General features: G+C 38.1%; 1 protein-coding gene across 2 annotated transcripts in view; it reads left to right on the plus strand.

The window, feature by feature from the left end:
- The window catches only part of ADAMTS3 (ADAM metallopeptidase with thrombospondin type 1 motif 3), a 308,238-nt gene that overhangs the window by 228,252 nt on the left and 56,891 nt on the right, over positions 1 to 23,095 (plus strand). For both annotated transcript variants that reach the window (XM_049886045.1, XM_049886046.1), the window contains exon 5: positions 6,366 to 6,565. In XM_049886045.1, coding sequence (XP_049742002.1) covers positions 6,366 to 6,565 — 200 coding nt within the window. The remainder of the gene's footprint in view (positions 1 to 6,365; positions 6,566 to 23,095) is intronic.

Consider the following 23,095-nt stretch of genomic DNA (forward strand, 5'->3'; position numbering starts at 1 on the left):
CCTATTTTTCTAAGTAAAAACCTAACTTGTATTGTTCTATATCGCCTTGTATCACTCTCCATCTGGCAGTTCAATGCCTCCTGTATTTAGTCCCTCTTTTTGATTATTGTGATCTTTTACCTATTGACTTCCATGATTCCCTGTTATGTGTATTTTTTTTTTTTAATTAATCTTAATTTGTTTGTTTTTGTGATTTCCCTATTTGAGTTGATATCAGGACGTTCTGTTTTGTGACCTTGTGTTGTGTTGATATCTGATATTATTGGTTCTCTGACCAAACAGTATCCTTCAGTATTTCTTGTAGCTTTGGTTTGGTTTTTGCAAATTCTCTAAACTTGTGTTTGTCTGTAAATATCTTAATTTCGCCTTCATATTTCAGAGAGGGTTTTGCTGGATATATGATCCTTGGCTGGCAGTTTTTCTCCTTCAGTGCTCTGTATATGTCGTCCTATTCCCTTCTTGCCTGCATGGTTTCTGCTGAGTAGTCTGAACTTATTCTTATTGATTCTCCCTTGAAGGAAACCTTTCTTTTCTCCCTGGCTGCTTTTAAAATTTTCTGTTTATCTTTGGTTTTGGTGAGTTTGATGATAATACGTCTTGGTGTTTTTCTTTTTGGATCAATCTTAAATGAGGTTCGATGAGCATCTTGGATAGATATCCTTTCGTCTTTCATGATGTCAGGGAAGTTTTCTGTCAGGAGTTCTTCAACTATTTTCTCTGTGTTTTCTGTCCCCCCTCCCTGTTCTGGGACTCCAATCATCCGCAGGTTATCCTTCTTGATAGAGTCCCACATAATTCTTAGGGTTTCTTCATTTTTTTTAATTCTTTTATCTGATTTTTTTTCAGCTATGTTGGTATTGATTCCCTGGTCCTCCAGATGTCCCAGTCTGCATTCTAATTGCTCGAGTCTGCTCCTCTGACTTCCTAGTGCGTTGTCTAATTCTGTAATTTTATTGTTAATCTTTTGGATTTCTACACGTTGTCTCTCTATGGATTCTTGCAACTTATTAATTTTTCCACTATGTTCTTGAATAATCTTTTTGAGTTCTTCAACAGTTTTATCGGTGTGTTCCTTGGCTTTTTCTGCAGTTATCCTAATTTCATTTGTGATATCTTTAAGCATTCTGTGAATTAGTTTTTTATATTCTGTATCTGATAATTCCAAGATTGTATCTTCATTTGGGAAAGATTTTGATTCTTTTGTTTGGGGGGTTGGAGAAGCTGTCATGGTCTGCTTCTTGAAGTGGTTTGATATGGATTGTTGTCTCTGAGCCATCACTGGGAAACTAGTTTTTCCAGAAAATCCGCTAAAAAAAAAATGCAGTCAGATCCCTATCAGAGTTCTCCCTCTGGCTCAGGCTATTCAGATGTTAATGAAGCCGCCTGGGGAGGGTGGGGGAGGGAACAGAGAGATAGGAGATTAGCACCTCAGAATATAGCCAGAGTTGCTTGTCTTGCTTGGAATGACTATTATATCTGAGATTCCCGCGGGCGCGTTGCCTATGTGTGCTGGCTGTGTGGAGATTGCCCCTGGGGGGTCTGGCCCGCTGGAGTCACGGTCAGATCCTCCGCTTCCAGCCGCACGCCCAGCGTCAAGGCTCCCCTACTGGGATGGTGCACTCTCGACTCCAAAATCAGTCGCTGCCTCCCGGGGACATCTCGTCCCTCCAGCCGCGTGGCTGTGCCGCCTCCGCGAACCAGTTGGGCCGCCTCCTGGGGTTAGTTCAGATGGGTGGAGCAGCTCCCCGTGCTTGTGCCGTGACCGAGTGTCCCGGCTGGGACGCTGATCTCCCCGCTCCAATACCAGTCGCTGCCTCCCGGGGACTTCTCCTATCGGCTGCGTCCCATGCCACCCGCGCGACCCGGCTGGGCCCCTTCCCGGGGTTAGTTCAGGGGGGTGGAGCGGTTCTCCGTGTTTATGCCGTACCTGCGTCCAGTCCAAATCCCGGCGGGACGGTTGCCCGGCTGGGACACTGCTCTTCCTGCTCCGAGACCAGTCACTGCCTCCCAGGGACTTCTCCTACCGGCTGCGTCCCACTCCGCCCGCGGAACCGGCTGGTCCCCCTCCCAGGGTTAGTTCATGGGGGTGGAGCAGCTCCCTGTGCTCGTGCCGTACCTGACTGGTGCGCTGGCTCCAAGCTCTAGAAACTATCACTGCTTCCCCGTATTAGTTCGTTCTCCGTCTCTAAATCTGTGTTTGTTGTTCAGTGTTCGTAGATTGTTATGTATGTGATCGATTCACTTGTTTTTCCGTGTCTTTGTTGTAAGAGGGATCCGAGGTAGCGTCTGCCTAGTCCGCCATCTTGGCTCTGCCCTCCCTATTTGTTAGAATTTTTTTGAGAATTTTTGCATCTATATTCATGAGAGATATTGATTGGTCTATAATTTTCTTTTTTTATGGTGTCTTTTCCTCATTTTGGTATCAAGGTTATGCTGGCTTCCTAGAATGAATTTGGAAGTATTCCTTCCTTTTCTGTATTCTGAAGTAGTTTGAGTAGTACTGGTGCAAACTCTTCTCTGAATGTTTGGTAGAATTCTCTGGCGAAGCCATCTGGACTAGGACTTATTTTTTTTGTTGGGAGTTTTTTTTTTTTTTTTTTTTTACCTTTTTAATCTCTTCTTCTGTTATGGGTCTATTCAGATTTTCAACATCATTTTGTATTAGTTTGGGTAGGTAGTGTGTTTCTAGAAATTTGTCCATTTTCTCTAGGTTTTCAAATTTGTTGGAATATAGTTTTTCATAATACTCTGTTATGATCCTTTTTATTTCAGTGGGGTCTGTTGTAATGTCCCCCATTTCATTCCTTATTTGGATTATTTGCTTCCTCTCCTGTTTTTCTTTTGTCAGTTTGGCCAGTGGTTTGTCAATTTTGTTGATCTTTTCAAAGAACCAACTTTTGGTTTTGTTGATTTTTTCTATTATTTTTCTGTTCTCTATTTCATTTATTTCTGCTCTGATCTTTATGATTTCCTTTCTTCTGGTGGCTGTGGGCATCTTGTGCTGTTTTCTTTCTATTTGTTCGAGTTGTATAGCTAATGTTTTGCTTTTATCCCTTTCTTCTTTTTTGATGTGTGTATCTATTGCTGTAAATTGACTTTGGAGCACTGCCTTTGCTGTGTCCCAAAGGTTTTGTTATGATATGTTTTTCATTCTTGTTTGATTCTAGGAATTTTTTGATTCCATCTTTGATTTCTTCTGTTACCCATTGGTTTTTAAGCAGGTTGTTATTCAGTTTACATGTAATTGATTTTTTCCCTTGGTCTTTGTATTGTTAATTTCTCCTTTGATGGCGTTAGGATCAGAAAAGATACTTTGTATTATCTCGATGTTTTGGATTTTGTTGAAGTTGCTCTGTGGCCTAAGATGTGGTCTGTTCTGAAGAATGTTCCATGTGCGTTGGAAAAGAATGTGTCCTTTGCAGCTGTTGGGTGGAGTGTTCTATGTATGTCTATGAGTTCAAGTTGGCTGATTGTGGCCTTTAGATCTTCTGTATCTTTGTTGAATTTCTTCCTAGATGGTCTGTCCTTTACAGAGAATGGTGTATTGAAGTCTCCTACTATTATTTTGGAACTGTCAGTTTCTCTTTTCAGAGTTTGTTTTATGTATTTTGGACCCCTGTCTTTGTGTGCAAAGATATTTATTATGGTTATGTCTTCCTGATGGATCATCCCTTTAATCATTATATAGTGCCCTTCTTTGTCTTCTGTGGTAGATTTTATTTAAAATCTGTTTTATCTGAGATTAGTATTGTCACTCCTGCTCTTTTTGGGTAGCTGTTTCCTTGATATATTTTTTTCCATCCTTTGATTTTTAATAAATTTATGTCTTTGTTTCTAAGGTGTGTCTCTTGTAGACAGCATATTGATGGATTTTTTTTTTAAACCATTCCGTTAACTTTTTGTGTCTTTATGGGTTCATTTAGGCTACTTACATTCAGTGTAATTATTGATAGGTGTGAGTTTATTGCTGTCATTTTATAGTGCCTTTTTGTGGTGCTGACATTTTCTTTGTTCGTCTTACTCTCCTCTGCTGAATTCCTTTTGCAGATTTTTTTTTCATTTCTTTTGTTTTTGTAGATTTTGTTTTTACTGAGACTTTATGTTTTTCTTCTTTATTTTAATGAGTAGGTTTCTTAACTCTCTTTGTGGTTGCCTTGAAATTTACCCTTATCTTCCTAGGTTTGAGCCAGTCTATTACCTTGATAGCTACACTGTTTATTCCCTGAATGTATTTATTCTTATGTGCATAGTTAAAAGTGCCAGAAATGATGCCGTTGTCTTTCTTTGGAATGGTTTGAAATTGTTCACTTTTGCAATCAAGGAAAAGAAAATTGAACAGAACAGGGAAATAAAAGTATTCTTAACAAAGCAATGGTTGAAATAAAAAGTAATTTTCCTCTTTCACACGTTCCTCATGCAACAACAACAACTACAACAAAATTCTCTTTTCTTACCAGAAAACCACCTATTTAAGGAGGGATGCAAAAGCTAAACCAAAGATGTGCTGCTAGGCAGAGCAGAATGAACTATCTTTCTGAAATGACTATTCAGCTTCTTGATTCATGTGTCAGATTTAATGCTATGATGACATTGCTAGCATATTTTCATTGGACGTTGTCTCTGACAGTTCTGCCAAAAAGAGCCATTTTTAGAACTGGGAGCTCATGTATGAATTTCCTGTTTTTACAATAGCTATCACAACCTTTCACATCTCAAGTGTGTGAAAAGACTTGAGGTTAGTAGTAAAGCTGTTTGCAGGTGTAGTCTCTTGCCCTCAGTGATGGTTTACCACTCTTCAAAACAACTTTTGAGGAAAGCTTTCTCTTTGATGTGGATGGTGGTGAGAGTTATTTATGTATTGTGGAACCAATGCAACTCCCCAGTGAGGAGAAAATTCCCAGCTAATGAGCTAGTAGTTGGGTTTGGGTCAAAGTGAGTTACAGTATAGCTTTCAGCCCTGAGCAGTCATATTCAGAGCCTATGGCCATGCTCGTGGGGGTGGGTGTTGGTGTTTCTATATATTTTTTAAAGGTGGAAAAGGTGTAAGTGGGATCTGTACTTCTACTTCTAATCCTGTGTGGCTAGGGCTTGGTCATCAATCTTCCTGTCCAAGAGACACTTTTTTTCCCCCCTCAACTTTACTAAAACCACAAAGGGAGAGAGAAAAATACCTATTCATTAATGTCAGACACTGATTGAGATGGCTTATGGGCCCCAGTGCAGCATTAAATAAACCTCCATATAAAACATGAGTCAGAATGGGTTCTGTCAAACTTGTTTTTAGATATGTGGTTGTTTTAGACATCCAGGTAGTTTATAAAATGAGATCCCATCCAGGTTTTATATATTTGAAATGGGAATGAATATGCTTTCAATTTTTATACCAGCAGTTTTGAATAATAAATTATTTTAATATCCAAATGATAGATTTTATTTTTTGATTCACTAAAACCTTTTCTTCGCCAAAAATATAGTAATCCGAAAACAGTTTAGATCATTAGAATTGAGAATATCTCTCTATATATGTATAGGTGTATATCTGAAGTGCTATTCGTGAAAAGTAAAATATTTAAATTCTTTGAACTGCATAAAAAAAAAATACTTGCACATTTATTTTTTGTCAGATAAAAGTAATTCTCAAACTGACTTCTTACTTTGGTGTCTCACAACTTCAGATATATAGCAATTGAAATTAACCACAATCCGGATGATGGCTAGTACAAACATGGAGATATGTAGCGTTACATACTGTTTATATCTACTTCTTCCTTAGCAGCATTCACTAGAAACCGGTAAGCAGAAGAAATTAAGTAAGATATGGTGACAGATAATCCTACTTCTAGATGCTGTTGTGATGCCATGCTATAATTTGATTTTTAAATTAAGACAACTGAAAAGAGGAGTAGTTTCAGTGTATATGATATAAATTCTATACTCCGTGATTGTGGTAACTTGAATTAACTACTGTAGACATATTGCCATATGATTTTTATTCATAATATCCATTTATTTAATAATTACCTAACTAGCACGTGCTCTTTATCCCCACTACCTTTGCTCTGCACTGGAGATACAACTAGGAGGAAAACTAAACCCTCTTGCCCTCAGGGAGCATTCAGTTCAGCATGTTGGCACTGCTCTTTGTACAATGATATTATTTTACCCTTAGTGTTCTCTGATGAACTTATGCAAAACCCATCTGATCCTATACATGTTCACATTATCTAAGCAATACACTGGAAAGCAGCATCTCAGTGATTATGGATTATAATGATAAGCACCCTAGAAGACTTGTTTCTAAAGAAAGTTATTAGAAGGCCCATTGGGAAAATTTAAAAGCCTGGGTCTCTTTTGTGTCTTAATAGAGTCAGATCTGGAAAGCCTTGATGATCTAGGTGCCGTTTACAGCAACATTGAACAGCAGCTGAATGAGACAATGAGACGCCGCAGACACGCGGGAGAAAATGATTACAACATCGAGGTGCTACTGGGCGTGGACGACTCTGTGGTCCGTTTCCATGGCAAAGAGCATGTCCAAAACTACCTCCTCACCCTGATGAACATTGTGAGTAGTTACTCCTTTTTGAGGCTTTTCTTTCTTTTAGTTCATCTCTCTTGCTTTTGCTGGTATCTTTTGGAAACCAATGTAAGACTCTCCATTTCCATGTGCCACATCCAACATGCGTAAATAACTGTATTAAATTGAAATATTGGCCTACATATTTAAAATATAAGAATGAAAAAAATAAAGCATGAAGCAAACATTTTTTTGGGTTGATCAACTAGTTTTCCATTGTCACCAAGGGGAAATCATGAGTTTAAAAAGACACAGTGGGAATAGAACTTAGTGAATTATGATTTTCCTTTTATTATCGGGTAAGAAATCTCTCGGGACTTTATCCATCTGCCTTGGTGTGGACCGTGGAGGATGAAATAGTTCTTTCCAGCATCATTCTGCGTCCTCAAAGGATGAAATGTAATTATGGCTGATAACTCTGTGGATTCTTATTGTAGAGATTCTGGACAAGTGTGATAGTTTTTCACCATCCTAAAGCTAAAGGTAATATACCTACAAAGCACATTCAACTAACACACTGCTACACAGCACTCACTAAAGGGCTTTTTAAATTTCCCTTTTTTTTCCCCTTTATGAACCTTAATCAAATTCAAAAGAAATTTTGTAAACATCCCCAAACTGGTATTCTTTTTATTTGTATTTTTTTTCCTTTTGTAAGTTACCCAGTAGGCTCTATTTTATATATTTTAACTCATACCATTATAAAATACATATGCTGTTGATCTAGTATCTTTATTGACTAAGTCTGTTCTCTTTCTTTAACACTCTCTATCTCTGTCTCACTTTTTAGGCTTTTATTTTTAATTTTTTGAGGGGGCATCTATATTGTTCACCATCTCCCTTTCCATGCTTAAGATAAGACTTCAAACAGTTATACTTGTGAAGAAAAATTCTTAACTTCGTGAATCACAGTTTTGTTTATGATATTGTTTAAGCCTATGTGCTAGCTTAAATATATTTGTGTTCACTGAAGTGTCAATTTATAAATGTACAGATAAATCATGTCTCTGTGAAATGGAAAATGAGCATAGAAATTCAAATATATTTTTATTTGTTCATTGGCGTTAATTTCTTTTATGAAGACCAAACGTCATACAGAAAGCAAATCACTAGCCTTTAAGATAGATGTGTACTGGAAGCCCTGGTGGCGTAGTGGTTAAGTGCTACGGCTACTAACCAAAAGGTTGGCAATTTGAATCCGCCAGGCGCTCCTTGGAAACTCTATGGGGCAGTTCTACTCTGTCCTATGGGGTCACTATGAGTCGGAATCGACTTGACGGCACTGGGTTTGGTTTTAGTTTTGTGGTATAGAAGATCATCATTTGTGAATTATATAAATGTTTTCAAATACTTGCCTATTAACTTTTTGTATGACGTGCTAGTTGTGTAATCTTACTTAGCCTCCCTGTTCCTGCCTCAATTTCCTTACTGTTTAATGAGAAAAAACAATAGGACCTAACCTATTAGGGATGTTGAGAGGATTAAATGAGTAAATACAGGTGTTTTATGTACATGTATTTATAAATTTTTTTTATAAATATACCATCATGCTTTATTTCTGCCTGTCAAATTGTACTTCCTAGATTATCTAAAACTTAAAAATTCCAATGGAGATGCTATTCCCACTTCAATCTTTCATTTTATCTCTGGGCTGCTTTCTCCTGCTACTAGGGAGGCAATCAGTCAGTAGACATATTAGGCATCTAATTGGTGCTTAGAACTACACAAGGCTCTTGGAGTAATACGCAGTGGTTTGCTATGGTCCTTGACCTCACACCAAAACCAAAACCAAACCTGTTGCTGTTGACTCGATTCCAACTCATAGTGACCCTATAAAACAGAGTAGAACTTCCCCATAGGGTTTGGTGGATACAAACTGCCAACGTTTTTGATTAGCAGCTGAATGCTAGAACTTATAATTTAGTTGGGAAGAAAAGATAAATGCATGGGAAATAAATAAGCTTGTTGGCCAAAAAAGTTATGCTATTACTAACAATTATATTATGATTACTATATTATAAATACTCTAGGACTTTAGAGAAGGAAGATCTCAAAATAGTCACTCAAGTCTCAAAGTGACAAGAGTATTAAAGTTGGGACTTTAGAAATCTTAGGCTTTAGTTCCAGCTCTATCACTCATTGGCCCTGTGATCTTAGATAAATCATTTTTCATTCCAGGACTTAGTTTCCACATTTATAAAGTTGAAGGGCTCAACAAGATGTTCATTAACTCTGTAAATTATCAGGAAGTTGAGAGTTGAATGGGGTCTTTAAAGATTTGCTTTTCTGGTTTTTTTTGTTTACTTGTTTTTGTTTTTTGATGGATATATGAAAATGTAAAGGATTTCTAGGCAGAATCTATTAACAAGAAAGTAGAAATGGCTATAGCATATTCACCGGGTAGGAAGTCTAGTTTGGAGTGTGTGCATTTTTAGATTTTATAACAATCAAATGAACTTTTGTTTTTAAGCCCATCATGAGTGATAGATAATAGACTGAGCCTCTGTATCAAATACCAGAAATTATTCTAAAGTTATTGGAGCATCAGAGAAAGGGAGCCATAGGAGAGAAAATAATTTTTAGAACTTAATAAGTTTCTTGTATCTGAAGTAATTAATGTGGAGGCACTAATAACAATCCTCTCCTTCCTTTCCAAGTTCACAATCAACTGAAAGATAGCTATTGATCAGACAAATGTAAAATAAAATAAATTGATTATTGATGAGAGCTAAATTGCACATGACTTAACAAAGTGTTTCCTTATTCTAAATCAGTGGTTCTCAACTGAGTGCAGGTTGTCCCTGCCTTATCTCTCCAAGGACATGAAGCAATGCCCAGAGACATTTTTGGTTGCCACAACTGGGAAAGGGGTGCTACTAGCACTAGTGGGAGAGAGGCCAGAGATGCTGCTTTACATCCTACAGTATACAGGCCAACCTTACACCACAAAGAATTGTGAATTATCCATCCCAAAATGTCAGTAATACCAAGATTAAGAAGCCTTGTTCTGAATTAGGTAGTCTTTGTCTCAACCTCATCCCTCTCCAGCTGGGTAATTTCAAGTTTTCCCTGTAGGGGCAGGAAGACAGCCTTAAGCATGGCAGACAGAAGACAGAATCCATCTCTACAGCACCCCATTTATCCTACTGTACACTGGAAGATTCAAAACTCTGAAATGACCGTGCCCTTCAAATTTATCAGATAAGAGGGAAAGGAAGAGAAGCCAGCATTGATATTCTAATGAAAATGGCTCGTGGAAATTTGAGGGCAGGAAAATTGAGGTTTTCTCCTAAAATTACTAAATCACCGTAATATACAAATGATTATTATCTCTTATTACATTTGTCATGTTTTATATCTTTCCTTGGTTATCTAAATCATGGCTCACCAAATTTTGAGGCCTACGTAGATAAAGAGGCGTTGCATGTCAGGTATTTTGAGACAAACTATTAAAGAGAATTGATAGCCCGAAAAAAAAAAAATTCTTATCACTTTGCATTGATTGGGAGAAGGGTGTCACTATGTCTAAGAGCAAGGTGCCTTTTTGTCTCATTTGGCACTTTCGCTTTAGTTGCTTAGTCAACAAATGGATTCTTTTTGCTTACGTGGTTGTCAATTTAGTTTCTTATCAGAACCCAGAAGATATTTACTGTACAGTTCTCAAATAAAGGAAGTACTTCCAGGTCCAGATGATTTGCTTCATGGTTTCCCTTTACTTTAAACTGAGGTACTTTCTAAACGGAGGATTGTATTTCTTTTTCCGTATTTTCTTATTGTGAAGAGGGTTCTTCAAATATTAAAAGTTAATTAAAAGTTTTATGTCTGATTAACAGATGAACAGATAATGTAGGGCTAGGATATGAGCCATCTTGGGAGGCAGAAGTTTTGGACTTAGAACAAGAGGAAATGAATGACAAATGAAGGTTTTAATCAGCTGAATGATATAATGAAAGCAATGCTTAAGAAGTAAATTAACAATGATTAGGTCTCATAATTTTTTCAACTGTGTTGCAAGATAGGAATTATTATTGCTGTTTTTCTAGAGGAAACAGGCTTTAAAAAGTAAAGTAAATTGAGATAAATTTTTAAAAGTATCTATAATTTGTAAAAGAGTTTCAAATAATCATAGTGTAGTAATCGCTAAAAAAGACGGTGATATTGGGCGGGGAAGCTGTCTGGTTTAGGAATTTAGAGTTATATTTAATTTTAACTCAGGTTTATCACAGTTCAAGTATAACCAAGATCAACACTTGAAGACACTGCATTGTATTTCAGGAGCAATGTTAAATAGTTTTGATTTATCTGCTGCTTTAAATTAGCCATGTGAATTGGCCACCTTTTGGGCACATATGTATTTAATCTATTTCAGGGCCATTTTGCCTAATGATATTGATGACTGTGCATATGAATGAGATAAAGCTCTATAGGTGACGTGCCATGCAATTTTTGAAGACTGGACATAGGGAAGGCAGCTCCCTAAATTAGCACCTTCATTTTTTTTTTTTTGCCCTGGGGGCAAGAGGCAAGTGTTTTGTTTGAAGAAGCCCCCTAGGTGATGGGAGGAATACCTTCTTCCCGTCTTCCAGCTCCTTTGTGAAATCAGTGAAGGAAAGAATAGTCAGATGCTTTCTATCTCCTTGTATTTTTAACTGTATAAATTGTGTATATTTTCTAAGCCTCGTTGACAAGGAAGTAAGAATTAAAGATAATCAGATACAAGTGTATTCAAAAACAACATGACGTTTGCCCATTCCTAGATTCTTGACAAGCTTTTTATGTTTCAAATAAGAATTACGTCATATATGTTAAGCTTTTGTCAGGATCCTTTAATCATATATTCTTGTTATATTAAGAAATGTTTAATTTTACCATGTTGTAACATGACTGCCTTCTAGGAAAGTGGTTCTCACCTGTAAGGCATGTCTCATTCTACAAATATTGACTCATTGGCTACTATAGGCCAGGCCTGTTTTAGGCATAAGGGACTATCCCAATGAACACTACAGAAAACTCTCTGCCCTCTTGGAGGTTGGTGGAGGAGACAGGTAATAAATAGTAAAATGATGAAATAAATGATTTTAGGTAGTGATAACTTCTTAAAAAAAATAAATCAGAGTAAAGGGATAGAGAGTCAAGAGTGGGCTATTTTTTCACAGGGAGATAGGAAGAGCATCTCTGAGATACAGAAATTCTGTGAGGAATTTCTGGGCAGAGATAAAAAAAATTCCGTGAGGGAGAGAGCCAGGTAAAGAACTGGGGAAAGCATTCTCCAGGATGATGGAACATAAATTGAAAAGGTACTGAGGCAAAAAAAAAGAGCTACTGAATTAGAGGTCAAACAAGGCCTGAAAAAAAAAAAAAAAGCAGGGTCTTAAAGCTACTGTTTTTTTAAGCACAATGAGTAACTTCGATTGACATCTCTAGTTGAAAATCATTACTTGTTGTTTTTCTTCGGTGTGGTCAAGCTGATTCCGATTCATGGTGACCCCATGTGTTTCAGGGTAGCACGGCACTCTGTAGTGTTGAATGGCTGATCTTTCAGAAGTACATCACCAGCCCTTTCTTCTGAAGAACTTGCAGGTAGATTCAAATTGCCAACCTTTATGTTAGTAGCCGAGCTCTTAACTATTTGTGCCAACCAGGGACTCCTAGTAGGACAATAAAGGAGAGAAACTGAGAGGAGATAACAGGAGTAAATTTTTGAAAATAAAGAAATAGAAAGGGAATATCTTAGAGTAAAAAATGTAAGCAATTGGACTACCTGGAAAATTCCCCCAAGAGTTTTTGTTTGTATCTTGAAATTCAAATAGTGTTAGAACAAATATTATCACGTAAGCTACCATCAAGCTCAGCTTACTGAAGTCTGAGCCTTCTGGGCCAGTCACAACATTTTCTTGAACCAGATATAATGGTTATTTCTTTGTATTTGCTTTCTTTAAGTTGACTTTTTAACCTGTTAATTACTATCTACCAGGCTTTATTATGCTTACAGTGTTTCATATCTTTGGGATATGTCTTAGCTACTGCAGGAGAAAATATGGAGTTTGCTAAGAAGGAATATAATACAGAGAAATGGGTAGATAACAGGTCTTATCCTTCATAGTTTTCTCTTGATCAATGATGGAAAATAATGGTTCCTGGCTGTATTCTGAAGGTAAAAGGAGAAATACCCTAAAGAGATTTAGGACATCTATGACTTATAATGATTAAAGGCAAGTTGGAAGTTTACTTAATGATCAAAAACAAAAGAAGGTCAAATTTCAAAGTATAACTCCAACACTTGAAGTTTGTAAATTTTAAGACTAAAGTACCATGATGTGAGTGGAATTTATGAAGCTCATTCCCAAGGAGCCAGTTTAGTGAAATTTGTTACAAAGATATCTGTTTTCCCATAATGCTTTTCAGGCATTTGCTCTTTTTACTAGACATTCTTTTGATAAGGAGCCCTAGTGGTGTAGTGACTAAGAGCTCAGCTACTAACCAAAAGGTTGGCAGTTCAAATCCCCAGCCACTTTTTGGAAACTCTGTGGGGCAGTTCTGCTGTGTTCTATAGGGTCACTATGAGTCAGAATCGACTCGATGGCAACGGTTTTGGTGGTTTATTTATTTATTTTATTATTTTTTATTGTGCTTTAGGTGAAAGTTTATAGCTCATGTTAGTTTCTCATACAAAAATTTATGCATGCATTGTTATGTGGTCCATTAGTACTTTGGAATAATCTCTCCCTTGTGTCTTTAGTTTTTTTTCATTCTTGCTTGCTCCCAAAGGGTTGAGACCAGTGGAGTATCCTAGATGGCCACTGACTGGCTTTTAAGACTCCAGACACTGCTCACCACAGTAGAACGTAGAATATTTTCCTTATAAACTATGTTATGCCAATTGAGCCAGATGTTCACCAAGACCATGGTCACCACAGCCCTCAGCCCAGCAATTTTGTCCCTTAGGGAGTTTGGATGTGTCTGTGGAGCTTCCATGACCTTGCCTTGTACAGGTTGTGCTAGCTTCCCCAGTATTGTGCACTGTCTTACCCTTCACCAAAGTTACCACTTATCTATTGTCTATTAAATGTAGAGCATTATTTTTGAAAGCAACCTATATTACAGTATAACTTACATACAATAGAATAAACATTTTTAATGTATAGTTTGATAAGACTTACTTAAACATTTTTTGTTTCAGTGCAGTTCTCTTTCAGATACTTTCAGATTTTACAGCAACAAATGAATGAGTCTTACCTACTTATCCTACCCTTTCTCAGTAAATAGCCCTCTTACGCACCCTGTTGCTCAAGCACTGAACTTTCGTTTATAATATAGATGTTTTCCTTCCTTGAGGGTCATACATTTGACTAGGGAAGTTGAGGTTTATAAATAAATAAGTATAATGCAATATAGAATGCTAATTGACTGAAAGGAAATATAGATGGGCTACTATATGGGAAAGTGTCCCTAAAAAGCTTAAGTTCTTACCTGCTAACCAAAAGGTTGGTGGTTGGAATCCACCTAGAGGTTCCTGGGAAGAAAGGCCTGGAAATCTACTTCCAAAAGATCACAGCCATTGAAAACCCTGTGGAGCACAGTTCTTCCCTGAAACACATGGGGTTGCCATGTGTTAGAATCGACCAAGTGGCAACTGTTTTGGTTTTGGTTACTTAAAGTGGATTAGAAATGTCTTTGAAGTAGGGAAATCAAGAAGAATGTTGTATGAATAAAAGCTGACATGAGACTAATTTCCAAACTTACATCCCCACTTTCCCATTTCATCATTCTGACGTTAGCCACCTATGTGGCACTTTCTCTGTCTGACCCTAGCCACCCAGAGTTGGGTCTGTACAATTAGGATTCTGTCCTTCCAGTTCCTGCCAAATAGACAAATGCCAGCTTCTCTACTGGTTCTCAGTGTCCCCAGTGGGTTTGATAATTCACTAGAATGAGTCACAGAACTCATGGAAACTACTACTTATACTTACAGTTACCCATTTATCATAACCAGAAAGAATATAAACATAGGACACATCAAGTAAGGTCTGGGAGAGTTCGTAGCAAGGTCCTCCATTGTCCCCAGGGACATGCCACTCCTCCTGTGCATGCATATTCTCACCAATCCAGGGAGCCCCAAAGAGAGCACTTCAAGGTCCTGGGTCGATTAGTCATTGGGACTCAGTGAATATGCATGACTGCATTAGGACCCCCTCCCTTACTGAAGTTAGTTCTCTAGGTGTGGAGCCTCTGTTGTAGCCCCTACTTGGAAAACAAAGCTTATCTTGAATGTTTGGGTTATTTTTAGAAAAGAGAGTCAAAGGGACAAACCAAGTTCTTTGTGCCACAGATATGAAAATGGTATACTTCAACTTGACTTTAATGTTAGGTAGAAGTTAGATCTTTGGAGATGGATGATAAGAATTCAGGCAAAGCTCTGGACAACATTTAGTATAAGACTGTAAGTTTCATGAAGGAAAATGATGCAAAATAAAAAAATGAAGATCTATGATGACTGTACAACTCCCCAGGAGCCCTGATGGTGCAGTGATTAAAGTGCTTATCTGCTAATCAAAAGGTCAGCAGTTCAAACCCACCAGACACTCCGTGGAAGAAAGATGTGGCAATCTGCTTCTGTAGAGATTACAGAGATTTAGTAGAGATTAGAAACCCTAGGGGCGGTTATACTCTGTCCTATAGGGTCATTATGAGTCATAACGGACTCAAAGACAATGTTTTTTTTTTTTAATTTTCATTATGCTTTAAGTGAAAGTTTACAAATCAAGTCAGTCTCTCACACAAAAATTTATATACACCTTGCTACATATTCCCAATTGCTCTCCCCCTAATGAGACAGCCCATTCCCTCCCTCCACTCTCTCTTTTCGTGTCCATTTCGCCAGCTTCTAACCCCCTCCACCCTCTCATCTCCCCTCCAGGCAGGAGATGCCAACATAGTCTCAGGTGTCCACCTGATCCAAGAAGCTCACTCCTTACCAGCACCCCTCTCCAACCCATTGTCCAGTCCAATTCCTGTCTGAAGAGTTGGCTTTGGGAATGGTTCCTGTCCTCAGGACAGTGGGTTTTTTGGTATATAAATCCCCAGGGAGGTTTTCTCTTCTTTGTTTAGTTCTGTTTTTAGAAACCAGTCATCGAGTTAACACTAGATGAGAGCTTACTATGTTTAAGGCATTGGGAGGATATAGAGAAGGATGAGAATCAGCACTAGATGAGAGTTTACTGTGTTTAAGACACTGGGAGGATATAAAGAAGAATAAGACATGGGTTCTTCCTCTAACATGATTAAAGTCTTGCTGTGTAAAATGTCGTACAGAGCAATACATATTTTATAAGGCATGATATAAGAACAATAGCTATAAAGAGTTGAGATAGCATGAGGAAGTATTAATTTCCACCTGGAGGGATCTAGAAAAATGTGACCTAGGAGTTGGCAAGTGATCAGGCTATGAGGTTGAACAGAATTTTTTAGGGAGCAAAAAGAGAGAATGCATTCATATGAGGGAACCACATAGGTAAAATCACAGATCTTGAATGTACATAGTGTGAAAGGAGAACAGTGAGTAATTACTTGAGGCAGAAGTAGAATTTTTATGACAATAGTAATATCTCACATTTACTGGGAGACTGCAATATGCTTGAGGAACCCTGGTGGTGCAATGATTAAGTGATAGGCTGCTAACCAAAAGGTTGGAAATATAAACCTATCCAGTGTCTCCATGTGAGAAAGAGGTGGTGGTCAGCTTCTGTAAAGATTACAGCTTAGGAAACTCAATGGGGCAATTCTCCTCTGTCACATGGGCTCACCACTGGGTCGGAATCAACTTGATAGCACCCAACAGCAACAACAGCTATGTGCTAGGCACTGTACTAAACGCTTTCATGGAATAATTCATTTTACCCTCACCTGTAACACAGCAAAGATCTGTAGGTGGCACAAATGATTTATGCTCGACTATGAAACCCCTGGTGGCATGGTGGTTAAATGTTACAGCTGCCAACCCAGAGGTCAGCAGTTCAAATCTGCCAGGCACTCCCTGAAAACTCTATGGGGCAGTTCTGCTCTGTCCTGTAGGGTCGCTATGAGTCGGAATCGACTCGACAGCAGTGGGTTTGGTTTGATTTTACTAACTTAAAGGTTGGTGGTTCAAACCTACCCAGCAGTACTACAGAAAAAAACAGGGCCAGTTCACACATGACCTAAAAAACGAAGCCAGAACAGACCCAAAGTTTTGAAATTTGAGTGATCCAGAATGATAACTGGAATGGAAAAAATTACAGTTTATGCCCTGGAATGGGAGACTCGGAAGAGGTGCAGTGAACCCTTTCAGGAGCCTGGTGTATGAGATTGGCTTATTGGCAGGGTTGCCCACCGTCTTTGAGTGGGGCACCACTGTTTCCAGCTCTGCTGAAAATCTGACAGGTAAGACAGTTTTTTGCTATGAAACATGTACGCTGCCCTTGTTTTCTAAGGGGGAGATTAAGTTTGTAGCAGGGTTTTGGCCCATAATTTTTCCCATTCTGGTTATCATTTTGGTTCACCCGATTTTGAAAATTCGGGTCTGTTCCAGTTTTGCTTCTTTGGCCATGACTGAACTCGGAAGAACGAGTTAAAAGCCCTGGAAAAAAAGGCCTGGTGATCTGCTTCTGTTATTATTACAGCCAAGAAAACCCTATTGAGCAGTTCTACTCTGTAACATGTGTGGTTGTCATGAGTTGGAATTAACTTGACAGCAACTAATAACAGCAGCAACACAGAGAGATGTCGAGATAATGCATCACTTGACCAACTTTGCAGTTAGTGAGGTGACATAAATAAACTCATGCACTCTGACTTCTTAAGCCTTTTCTTAATTTATATCCTTCTTTTTCTGGTGGAGGAGGTAGGAGAAAGGGAAGATTAGGTCATTTAATGATAGTCTATCTAAGGTCAAATTATGGATGACTTTAAATGCTATGCTAAGGAGCATACTGGATTTTATAATGTTGTCGTCATTGTTGTGTGCCATCAGGTCGATTCTGACTCATTGCGACTCTATAGCTGCCCTGTAGGACAAAATAGAACTACCCTTAAGGTTTTCTAGGCTGTAATCTTTACAGGAGGAGATTGCTAGGTCTTTTCTCCCGTGGAGAAGCTGGTGAGTTTGAACTGCTGACCTTTCGGTTAGCAGCCAAATGCTTAACCATTGCTTGGATTTTATAGACAGTGAGAAGTAATTCAAGGCTGAGAACACATGATCCAATCTTAAAATAAGAATTCTGATGACAACATGGAGAATGATTTGGAGACAGACAAGCCTGCCAACTATTATAGTACGTGAGGAGAGAGAGATGATAGACTAAGCCAGTGCTGAAGCATAGGAATGGAAAAAAATGAACAGTACTGAAATTTTGTGTTGATCAAATATGTTACCTGACCTTATTTTGCTAACCTAGGGTGATTTAAGAATCCAGTAATTCTAAATAAGTTCATTTTATTAATTAAATTGTAAGAAAAGGAAGAAAGCAAGAATCATTTAGTTCAGCTGTAAGTACTCTGTGAATACACATCAACTTGGTAATCATAAACCAAGTAGTTTAAAATTCAACAAAATGGGTTTTTGAAATATTCCAATATAGACATGAAATGCTGTTTCCATGCAGAAGTTTTCATTAGTCTCTTGGATTATGCAGTGATGGTGTTAGATGTTCCAGTTTGTGGAGAAAAAATTTAAAAAATGGATCCAAACCTTGTATGTGGCTTTTTTTTTTCCATGTTATTATCACATGGATATGGCTTTAAAATGAGATTGCAGTAATTTTTAGGCATCTCCAGTAATAAGCTTTTCTTTTTCCTGTGACAGCATTATTGAGAAGACACACACACACACACAGATTTATGCTACTGATCTGCCAGTCCTAAATTGGGGATTTAAACATTTAATCTTTTACTGAACACATCAATACAATGATCCATGTTTTTAAGAATCTCATAATTTAAGGGAAAAATCAATATTTGTGGGCTTCTACATCGTGAAGGACCTTAATGAGCTTCTTAAGGTAATCCCTTCACTTTATAGGTGAGGAAATAAGAGCTCACATATTCTATATGATTTTGGTGGTAGTAGCTATTGTTGGTCGAGAAAATAAGACACATCGACCTCAGAAAATCTCATCTTTTCACCATCTCTCTAATGATCAGGATAGTGCTGGATGTCGTGGCAGTGACAGTCCACTTGTATGCTTCTGTTCTTTGGTCTCTAAAATTACCTCCTTTTCATTGTCCCTTCTTCCCCTCTGCCTTCCCACTTCTGTATTTTTTTATGAAATTTCATTTATCAAGATCCAGATCAACTATTAGCCTCTTCTTATAAAATTTATGAATTCCTTGAGAGCGGTTCTCTAATAGATTGTTCCTTGAATACAATTACTGTATCTTATTAAGCTCCATGTTTACAACATTGAAAACAGAGACTGACATATATTAGACATGCAATAAAATTTTAATTAATTCAGCCTTTTAGCAAGTATCTTCTTTAATCATGTATACTAGATATATAGTGGTAAATATAAAAGACATGTTTCCTGCACCACAAGGGATTACAGGCTGGTGGGAAAATAAAACAAATACAACTTATGATAAGAGCTATTCAGGGAACCAACAATTTGTTGGGAAAGAGAATACAGGGCAAATGAGTGATAGGGGTTATGCATAGATGTGATTATCAAGAAAGTCTTTTCTCGAGAAAATTTAAATTGAGACTTGATGTTAAAGAAGGAGCCAGCCATTAAGTGAGGGCATGAGCTTTAGGAACTAAAAGAAGCTCATCATGGTTGGAGCTTAGTGTGCAAGAAACCAGGAGAAGCTTGAATTCTATTTTAAATGAAATGGAAACCCATGGAAGGCTCGACCCTGCTTCTGCATGCTTTGTAAATCATAGATTGAAGAGGCCTACAGATGATGAAGACAGACCAGTTGGAAATCAATTGTAGATGTCTAGGTAAGAGATAATGGTTAATTGCAGAATGGTGATTCCAATAATGATGGAATAATGATGCAATAATGACTATGCAAAGGCATTCGACTGTGTGGACCATAACAAATTATGGATAACATTGCGAAGAATGGGAATTCCAGAACACTTAATTGTGCTTATGAGGAACCTTTATACAGATCAAGAGGCAGTTGTTCAGACAGAACAAGGGGATACTGATTGGTTTAAAGTCAGGAAAAGTGTACGTCAGGGTTGTATCCTTTTACCATACCTATTCAACCTGTATGCTGAGCAAATAACCCAAGAAGCTGGACTATATGAAGAAGAACGGGGCATCAGGATTGGAGGAAGACTCATTAACAACCTGTGTTATGCAGATGACACAACCTTGCTTGCTGAAAGTGAAAAGGACTTGAAGCACTTACTAATGAAGATCAAAAACCACAGCCTTCGGTATGGATTGCACCTCAACATAAAAAAAACAAAAATCCTCACAACTGAACCAATGAACAACATCAGGATAAACAGAGAAAAGATTGAAGTTGTCAAGGATTTCATTTTACTTGGATCCACAGCAGCCACGGAAGCCAAAAACCCAGTGTCGTCGAGTCAGTTCCAACTCATAGTGACCCTATAGGGCAGAGTAGAACTGCCCCATAGAGTTGCCAAGGAGCACCTGGCGGATTCGAATTGCCGACCCTTTGGTTAGCAGCCATAGCACTTAACCACTATGCCACCAGGGTTTCAGCAGTCAAGAAATCAAAAGACACATTGCATTGGGTAAATCTGCTGCAAAGGACCTTTTTAAAGTGTTGAAGAGCAAAGATGTTACCTTGAAGACTAGGGTGCGCCTGACCCAAGTCATGGTGTTTTCAATCACATCACACGCATGTGAAAGCTGAACAATGAATAAGGAAGACTGAAGGAGAGCTGACACCTTCGAATTGTGGTGTTGGTGAAGAATATTGAATATACCATGGACTGCCAAAAGAACAAACAAATCTGTCTTAGAAGAAGTACAACTAGAATGCTCCTTAGAAGCAAGAATAGCGAAACTGCGTCTTACATACTTTGGACGTGTTGTCAGGAGGGATCAGTCCCTAGGGAAGGACATCATGCTTGACAAAGTACAGGGTCAGTGGAAAAGAGGAAGACCGTCAACGAGGTGGATTGACACAGTGGCTACAACAATGAGCTCAAGCATAACAGTGATTGTAAGGATGGCGCAGGACCAGGCAGTGTTTCGTTCTGTTGTGCATAGAGTCGCTATGCACCTAACAACAATAACAAATAAAAGAAAAAAATAATAATAATGATGGGGAATTTGTGGTAGAATCAATAGTACTCACTGGTGGATCCAATGGGGGATCTGAAAGGAAGGAATTCACAAGGATTTCCACTTTTCTGGTTTGAGCACTCTGCTGGATTACCATGCTATTTACATAGATGAGGTGGTCTATGAAAAATTATGTGCATGAAATCTTTGAACGTGTTTATAATCCCACACAGCTAGTAGGTAGCAAAGCCAGGGCTTGAGTCTGGATAGTTCGCTCCATCTTTGGAATTCAGTGCTCTCCCTCCATAAACTTTACTGCCAGGAGTTACAAAATTGAGGAATTTTATATACTACTAAAATGCTGATGTCTTTAGTTTACGTTTGTTGATGCTTTGTTACAGCATTCAAGTAATTGAAATGAGGATTCTGTTACTTATTGAATCAAACCAGGTAGCAATCCATTTTAAGATTCTCTCTCACGGGGCAATAAGGAAGATTTTATGATTAGGAGGGCATGTGCATGTGTGTTTTCTTTTCAGTGTGCCAGATGTTTCCTGAAAGCATCATTTTCAATGTGCCAGATGTTTTCTGAAAGCATCACCGTGCTGACTGTGGCAGGTATACTTGTTTTGCTAAGATCTATGAATATCGGTGACCTTCTGGGTCTATTTTTTCTGTTAAAAATTTCAGTGCCCTGCAAAGAATTGAGTCTACCCCTTAATCTCAGGATTTACTAAATGAAAATAAAATAGTTCACTTAAAATGATGCCTCCTCCAAAAAGCTTATACTTTCAGGTAATCATTAATAATTACGATCAAAAAGATAGAATGTACTAATTCTTTATATATTGAAATTGGCTACTTATGATGGACAGAGAATTAATAATAAAGTAGATGTATTATCTGGACATGATATAGCAGGCTGTTCTTCCTCATATTTTTACAATATAAATTTCTCAGAAGTACTCTGGTCCTAACAAAGCGTTAGTAGATGTATTTAAAGATTAGTAAATATGGGTGATTACTAATACTTAATGGTGATTAAATCTCTACACTGCTTTTGATTTCTTAATTTGTGTTTCTGTAAACATTGAATGTGAGGGCAAGACAAATTTGTCTGGAGCGTATATGTGTTCAGCCAACCTAAGCAAATCATGCAGCGGTTTTTCTATTTTGCATCAGTGTATGTGATTCAGAGCCACAGTGGCACAGTGGTTAAGTGCTCAGCTGCTAACCAAAAGGTTGGTGGTTCAAAGCCACCATCTGCTCTGTGGGAGAAAGATGTAACATTCTGCTTCTGTAAAGATTTACAACCTTGGAAACCCTATGGGGCACTTTTACTCTGTCCTATAAGGTCGCTATGAGTCGGAATTAACTTGATGTCAACAGGTTGATCTGTGGTCCACTTCCTACATTTGAGTTCAAATCAGTCCTCTGGGTATTTGTTCACATAGTATATACAGTCTACTACTGGCTGATTTCTGTTAGATTCTAGGGAGGCAAAAACTAATAAAGCTTAGCTCCTTTCCCCAAGGAGCTAATCCTAGCAGATGAGTTGAGCTAACAGATAATAATAATAAAATGGGATAGTTGCATCAGAAAATTCAACTGCAAAGTACTATGGAATCATAAGTTGAAAAGAAGGCAACTTGGGTTAGCAAATAATGCCTATGTCAGTTGAAGAAGTATTCATAGAAGATGTGCCATTTGAGCTGTACCTTGGAGAATGAATTGGCATTTCCTTGCTTGAAAAATAGAAGATGGGTCTTGGAAGACAGGGGAATAGCTTATAACAAGATATGGAAATTGTTAGCCCGAAGTGTCTGGGGCCATTGAGGTTTGTCTGTATGGTAAGACTGAGGATAATTGAGAGGAAACGGTGGAAGATGAGGCTGGACAGAAAAACTGTGGCTAACTTAAAATATCATATGTGCTATGCAAAAGGGTTTGAATTTTATCTCTCTTTTTTTTTTTAATGAAGAGCCATAAGGGCTTTTAAGATTAATGACTTGATGAGTTCGGTGTTCAGAAAGAGAACCCTGGATGCATTAGAATGAGTTGGGAGATAGAGACTCTGTAAGACACTATGCTATAAACATAAACACACGGTGTTTAAGTGCCAGAAGTCTGTCTTGCTCCAAACTCCTTGTGGTTTATACATCATCTCCTTGCCTCAACAAACTGCCTAATTTCCCCATCGTGGATTGAACAGAGGCAGGTTAGAGCAAGCACAAGTCAAATTAGCTACTTCTTATATAAATATGCACACCTT

This window comes from Elephas maximus, chromosome 5 (genome assembly GCF_024166365.1).
Source record: "Elephas maximus indicus isolate mEleMax1 chromosome 5, mEleMax1 primary haplotype, whole genome shotgun sequence".
Taxonomy (NCBI): Eukaryota; Metazoa; Chordata; class Mammalia; order Proboscidea; family Elephantidae; genus Elephas; species Elephas maximus.